The following is a 7,070-nucleotide window of genomic DNA, read 5'->3' on the forward strand; positions in this document are numbered from 1 at the left end:
ACACTTTAGTAGCACGTGTGCCTGTTTATGTCTGTCTGTAAGAAATCATCTTACTTCTATCGCATGATTAACGATTCAAAATATTGATTCGTGTTTTATGTGCCTATTTTTTCCCTGTGAAGTTTCCTGATTCTAATTTTTTACTTTAAACAAAACAAAACTTGCCCAGGGACTACAGATGGAAATTAGCTAGCAGCTAAATCTAGTACAAGGCATTGTTTCCCTTTGTGTGATTAATATTAAGAAATAAACAAAAAACAAACAAACAAACTCTTTCTAACTGAATTATCGTCAGAAAGGTATCAACTAATATATAATATTACTAATTACAATAATTGTGTGATTATCTAGTATTTGTTCATAAGCTTTGTATGCAGCTAACCCAATTTGTGACTGAATTTTTGACATCACTTTTTGTTTCTGGTGGAGTTTTATTCTGACCCGTGTGCTTACAGGTAAAATAAGATAAGATGTACTTTATTTGTCCCAGAAGGCGGGAAATTACTTTTACAGTAGCCAAAACATCAAAAAAAACAACTTAGCTCCATAAATAAACACAATATCACAGAAAGATGAAAAAAGAATAAAGTAGGAGTTCAGTTAAAAAAAAGAGATAAAGTAAAGCATTCAGTGAATCTAAATGTAAATATGACATCAGAGGGAACTTTAATCTAAAAAGACTTCAGGTATTGTGGTATGAGTTGGTAAAGATCTTTCTGTATCTGTATATTGCACTGATGATGATGATAATCCGCTATTATAATAGTGTCCCATAATCTGTAGCAGTGTCGTAACGAACAAGGGATTTATTTGTGTGGATTTTAATGTTTACAAAGGTGCCCAGAAAGTCTGGGGATGACGCTGCGTGTGCAGAAGTAGAAGCAGATGCACTTTGAGGACAGACGTGCACTGCTCGGACTGTGGTGGCTTGTATGGTCGTCTCCCAGAGGAACCTGCGCATGTGTCAGGTATGCGGCTTTAGTCCACCATCTAGCGGTTGATCGGTTACATGCGAATACCTGGGTGCTTGGGCTCACATCACCTGAGCGCAGTTTCAGATGAAGACCTGTTGCATTTCTCTCCCTCTCGCCAGACCTCCTGTGATCTCGGCACAGGTGAATCAGCTTCCTGCGCTGAAAAAGAAAAGAAAAAGAAAAGCCCTCAAACAGCACAACTCAAGACAGTCCAGCCTAAATTTAGTTTGAAGACGCCGCCATTAATTGTAAACCACATAAAGTGACTCATATGAGGCAGCCAGCTCGTGAAAGATGACTGGGATTACTCCCATGTCTCCTCGCTCCTGTCCCCGTGCCTGTTTACGTTCATCCGCGTTACGCTCCTCTGGCTCCCAGCCACCTCGCGGTATTTATAGCCATACAGAGGTAATCATCATCACTCAAGGAATCCTCGCGAAATCATCCTCAAACCACCAAACTTGGACTGAGTGAAAGGGCTGAATTTAGCATCCACCTGATCGGGGCTCGCCGACGATGAAGGCGCGCGCCTCACCTCAAGGTAAAGCTGTCAAATTCATCAATCAATCCGTGACTTAATTGATGTTTGCATTTCCCGCAGCACCGATCCTCCTTTATGCAGTGAATATTTTTAGCACGCTGTGCCTCTAAGTGTAGTTACTGTGACTGCTGCTTTGCTTTTCTCCTGTCTTGCTCGTGCGTCAAAAACACTTAACTTCACGAGGATAACGAAGGAGCAGGAGCATGAGTTTAATTAGCGATACCTGTTAACTGGCTGGTTAACGCACATCTAAAGCGACTGTCGACCTGCAGCTGATTAGAGGAGAGCGGTCGCCTTGTTCCGGCAGGCTTTGCACTGGTTGCACTAATTAAAGCGTAGGAGATCTCAGCCAGGAGCTGGAATCTTGAATTTATAATAGAAGACCATCGTCTCCACACAAGTGTTTGAACTTGAGTGAATAATGCAGATAAGGTGTGAAGCTTGCTTTGGTATAATCATTGTGCAGGCTTCTGATCTACCTCCACCTTATCAGTGCTGCAATTTATGTTTGTTTTATGTGTTTTTGTCCAGATTTCACGGACCCACCCTGCCAGTTAGGTGTGCCTCTCCATACAAGTGCCGTGACATTTAATTTCCACACAGCCCTGCCTGCAAGCAAAAAACAACAAAAAAACAACCTTCCTGACTAATAATAAAAGCTATCAGATTTCTTTTGAACTTGAATGGCTGCGCTAAAATCAGAGACAGCCCACCCATGAGCGGCACAAAGCTGCGAGCGAGCCACCCGTGTAAATGTGCGCGCTGACCTTGTAGCCTCTCCCGGCTTTCAGGCGGGCGCTGCGCTCTGTTCGAGGGCAGAGCTCAACTCAGACTGTGTCCAGTTCACGTCTGAGGAGCCCTGCTGCTGATGAGTGAGTCACCGAGCCTTTGCTTCTGCTCCTCCACACTCAGTCATCTTCCTTTCAGCTCCGGCTCAGTGGAAACAGCCTTGTTTCGTCTGTCTCTGACTGGCTTCGCCACAAACTTGCTGTTTTCCAGCCTTGCCACCTCATCACCCCCATATTTCTCTGTCTCAGTCACACACACACGCACACGATTAACTGGACAATAGCAGCAACAGAATGAGGGTTTAAGTAGTTCTTTATGGTGTGCTCAGCTACTAAAAAAGATGACCAAATCTCTCTTTATGTCATTACTTTTACTACACCCACTTTCTGTGCAGTCTTGTTCCGCCCACCAGTATGATTGCTGGTACTATTTCTGTATGGCTGCTGGTTCAAAGCTTCTGTTCATCCAATCATATGCACCGCTAGTATCAAAGCTCCCCATGACAGTGCAGTTGAATGGTGGCATCCATTCTGAGGTTAATTGACCCTGTTTGGTTGGAAATAACTGAGGTCAACAGGAAGTAAATCCTGAATCTTTTCTATCTTCATTTCAATTCGGTTTCATAAAATGTTAAATTCTGAAGTTTCTTTTCTTTCACTTGCAGTCAATAAAGTTAACCTACCAATCAAGCTGGGCAGGTGGAGAGTTCTTGGATTTCAAATGGCTCAGTGTTTTAACCCCCTAATGCCCAGTTTATCATACTTGAGTTTTTATCAGTTTTTGACAACTCTACATCATCAGTGCCCCCCCCCCCCCAAATAAAAAAAACCAAATAAATAAAAAATAATAAAATAAAAAATTAAGTGAAATAAAATAAATAAATTGCAAAAAAAAAACAATTACAAAAAAACAGATGTAGCAAATATATGCAAATTAAATATTTAATGTTTGTTTGTTTTTTTTAATGTCAGAAGGTTCAATAAACAGTCTGTTTTCAACAAAAAAATATTAGAATTTTCTGGAAATTGTTTCATGGTTAAGTCTTAAAGATTTAATACCAGGCAAGAAAAAAACTAAATCGCGTTGAAGCAGCTTATCCTGTTATAAGAGAGCTAAATGGCACTCAAAAAAATCCTGATTGAAATTTGCAGCATCTGCAGATGTTGCAGGGATGTTTGTGGTAAAAGTAACTCCACCACCATTGGGGTAGGAAAAAACATCTTGTTTTAGCAGCAGACTTTTTAAGCAGACTCGTGTCTGACTGGTGGTTTTATTTGTGCAGTTTTTATGTCTCAGTGACGACTGAAGACAAGGTTAATTCAGACAATGCCTTCAAATATCTGCCAGAGTAAGTGCCAGGATGCAGTTTGAGATGGTGCGTGTCGAGATTTGTTTTTAGAATGTTAGTTTTTTGGTTTATAAAGACAAATATGCTAGGCTTCATGCTAGCAGCAGTTTGAGGCTGTGCTCAGGTACAGAGATGCATTTTGCACAGCTGATGGAAACTGAAGATGTATTTGGTCATAAAAACAAACAAATGAACTGGATATTAAGATTTTTGGCCCGGTGGTGACAGTAAATGAAAAACACTGTGTGGTAACCAGAAATGTCCATTTAGAGTAATAGTCTGACTTCCTGGTTGTGTTGAAAAGTCTCAGTGATATCTTCAGTCACCCACTGAGCTCCATGAATACGATCTGAACTTTCATCCCTTTGATAGATGGTGAGATGGTTGAGTTTGGGTCAGAGTGACAGCCTGGGCAAAGGACATTATCATCCTCAGTGTCACATTGTTTGATGCTCATAATGAAAGACAAACAAGAAGGGGACAGGGAGGATGTGCTTGAGCAACGTTTATGAAATATTATTGCAGTGTTTTTCACCCATCATCCTCTGCCTCTCTCTCCTTTTTCTCCATTTGCAGCATTATGCTGAAACTGCCACGGACCGACCTCTGTGGAGATGTTCACCAGTTCAGAAAAGTCCCTCTCCCTCTCCCTTACACCCAGCTCTCCAACCATCGGCGGTCGGCGTGGACAGACACACGTCCAGTCCTCCCTGTCCCTCCCTGAGCCCGAAGCCTGGAGGCGGTCTAGCCCCACTGCCCGGCCTGGGCTGGCGCAGGGAGCTCGCTCTTGCTCCCTGCAGGTCCCTCACGCGGTCCCCGAGTGTCTGGGGCTGCCCCCTCGAGCGGCCAGCTTCGATGTGCCATGCGGACAGGAGGATGGCTCGTCCGATCAGGGCTCGGGGTCTCTGAGCCCTCACGGCATGCTGCGGCGGCGCGGGGGACTCGTGGAGCAGAAGGACATCATCATGGCCCACCAGGCTCATAAAATACAGAGCACGCCGCAAGCCCGCAGGAAGGAGTGGGAGTAAGTATAAAAGAGATTCAGAGTCAAAGGATTCCTTTTAAACTGTACGTGTAAAGATGATAAATCTCCATGGAGGAGGATGAAAGTGCCAACGTGAAAGAACCTAGATTCTGGATATGAAGTGTAACTTTTCAAACTGCACATCATTAGGTCCCTCAAGGTTTACAGGATAAGGATGAGGATACAGATTTGATTTCAATATTTCAGTAAACATGTCTTTTTAAAAATTTTAGAGCAGCATATACTTGTCAAGGCAAGACAAGCCCAGGCGTAATTAAGAGCCTTAAATCATGGCCTCATTTCATTCAAGGATCCAAAAAAGCCGTGCGTGAGAGGAAGCATGCATAATTGCATGGCTGTTGAACTGGAAGTGGAATGTAGCTGACACTGATGGTAGTAATTACACCTGGTGCTTTTCCTGTTGAGATGCATCAAAGTCTGTGTGACAGCGAGACATACTGTAGCTTCAACGAGCGAACACACGGGCTAAAGAAAAAGAAAATCCAATTTTCCTTGTGATTATCAAAGAGTGTTTTAGCTGTTCCATAGTTTAGCTTCATTTTCAGCATTTCTAGTTCAGAGCTACAACAGGCAGCATGAAAGACACCAACAGAGGATTTAGCAGTTTAGGAGATGGTGAAGGCAAACATGGAGCTTCATCAGGTGGTCATAAATACAAATACGACTGCAAATGCATGATATCGTCAAAATTGATGGTTTGTGTTGTTTTACAAGGCGATAGTCTTTATATTCAGCTAGCCCCTTTGCCGTGGAGTGACAAAAAAATCTATTGGGCAAAGGGGAAAGTAGTAACCATCATGAAAATCCAGAAAATTTGACGTAAACAAGTGGTTGGTGGGGATGGTTGGACATTATGCAAGCCACACACCTTCAGATCTGCTCTTTTGTATATGTACAGTTTAAACAAAGAATACTGAGTCTTTGTATTTAGTCATAATAACTGATTAATCTGTAATAGTCAGACTTAAAGTTTGTATTCCTCCTGCTCACTAAAAGCTGCATAATTCAACCTCAAGGGAACATTTAGAGTTAACCCATGGTATTAACTGTTAACAGGAAGGTGTTTTGTTTGTTGGCGATTTCCGATGAAGGACTGAAATTCATTCCCTGATCATGTAAAAGATCCTCCGCCTGAGACCGGGAGGAGATACAAACCCAGCCTCAGGAGGTCACGAGCTAGTGTACTCCCAGTGCCGGCCCCAAGCCCAGATAAATGGGAGGGATGCATCATGAAGGGCATCTGGTATGAAATCTGTGCCAAATCAAATATGTGGATCCATCCGCTGTGGCGAACCCTCTGGGAAATAAAGGAGCGAAAGAACCAGCACCAGATTAAATGCAACGAAAATTGATATCAAAAACAGCAGGCCAAGCCTGGAATGCCATATGCACACTTACTTTGTAGTACATTTGCACAAAAACTGTAAACACTCCTGCCTGATGGTATTTTCAGCAAATCAGTTTTCTATTGATCTTCTGGCTGGATGCAAACCGTCTCTGTGGTGAGACTGGTGCAGATAAACCAGCAGGCAAAAAGCTGACCCCGTGACACACTTTAAGGACAGCTCATGTTTGTAAAATGAAGCAAAAATTCATAAAGAGACAGATAGATAGATAGACAAGCTTGGGAAAATACACAGGGAACATACAGAGAGAAAAATGAAAAACACAAATATGAACTTAAATGAGATTTTTTTTTGAATTAATGAGAGCTACACTTATTTGCAGACCTTTATTTGTTGAGTTATTTAGCTGTATTTTTAATTTCATTTTTATTTTCTGGCAGTTTTTGCTCTCCATGCTTTCACTAAAATGTGCTATGTGGATTATTGAGGCTTAATAACGACGAGAAAGAAAATTTTCAAGCCAAATCGTGAAAGACCTTGTAACCAGCAGCCTTCTTCTTCTTTGCCTTTGTTTGCACGTTGCTTCAGCAGTGAAATGATGTAATACCATCAGCAGGGCAGTGTAGTCACAGCAAATATTCCACAGGACATCTTGCAGGGTAAATACCAAAAACATAGAGTGGAAATTATTAACCATTAGAGTATAAAGTGCAATGCTTCTTATTGTTACCACTTATCCTTGTTTTGTTGCTCAGATACAAAGTGCTCCTTTCAAAAGGTGCTCCATTGCTGCACTACATACAGCGCGCAGACGCCTTTGTTGTGCATTGTTCCACCAATGAATCACTCGATCAGTTTCCACCTCTTTCCTCAGCTGATTTGATTTTTTTTCTCCTCCTGCCTGTGCAGCACGGCCGGCTGCGGTTTACTGTAATCAGATGCGGTACAGTGTTATTAATGGCAGGGCTCAGGGTACTTGCTTGTGAACTTCTGAACTCTGGAGCCACATCGCTCTGATTATCCGCTT

General features: G+C 42.3%; 1 protein-coding gene across 1 annotated transcript in view; it reads left to right on the forward strand.

Moving 5' to 3' along the window:
• The first annotated feature begins 1,136 nt into the window (after window positions 1–1,136).
• The window catches only part of cacna1eb (calcium channel, voltage-dependent, R type, alpha 1E subunit b), a 73,726-nt gene continuing 67,792 nt past the window's right edge, over window positions 1,137–7,070 (forward strand). The window contains exons 1-2 of the mRNA XM_086273355.1: window positions 1,137–1,515; window positions 4,229–4,676. Coding sequence (XP_086129481.1) covers window positions 4,267–4,676 — 410 coding nt within the window. The 5' untranslated portion in view covers window positions 1,137–1,515; window positions 4,229–4,266. The remainder of the gene's footprint in view (window positions 1,516–4,228; window positions 4,677–7,070) is intronic.

The sequence above is a fragment of the Aulonocara sp. 'chitande type north' Nkhata Bay genome, linkage group LG18 (assembly GCF_057382095.1).
Source record: "Aulonocara sp. 'chitande type north' Nkhata Bay isolate Kocher_YH1m ecotype deep benthic linkage group LG18, A_spYH_male_GT1.1, whole genome shotgun sequence".
Classification (NCBI taxonomy): domain Eukaryota; kingdom Metazoa; phylum Chordata; class Actinopteri; order Cichliformes; family Cichlidae; genus Aulonocara; species Aulonocara sp. 'chitande type north' Nkhata Bay.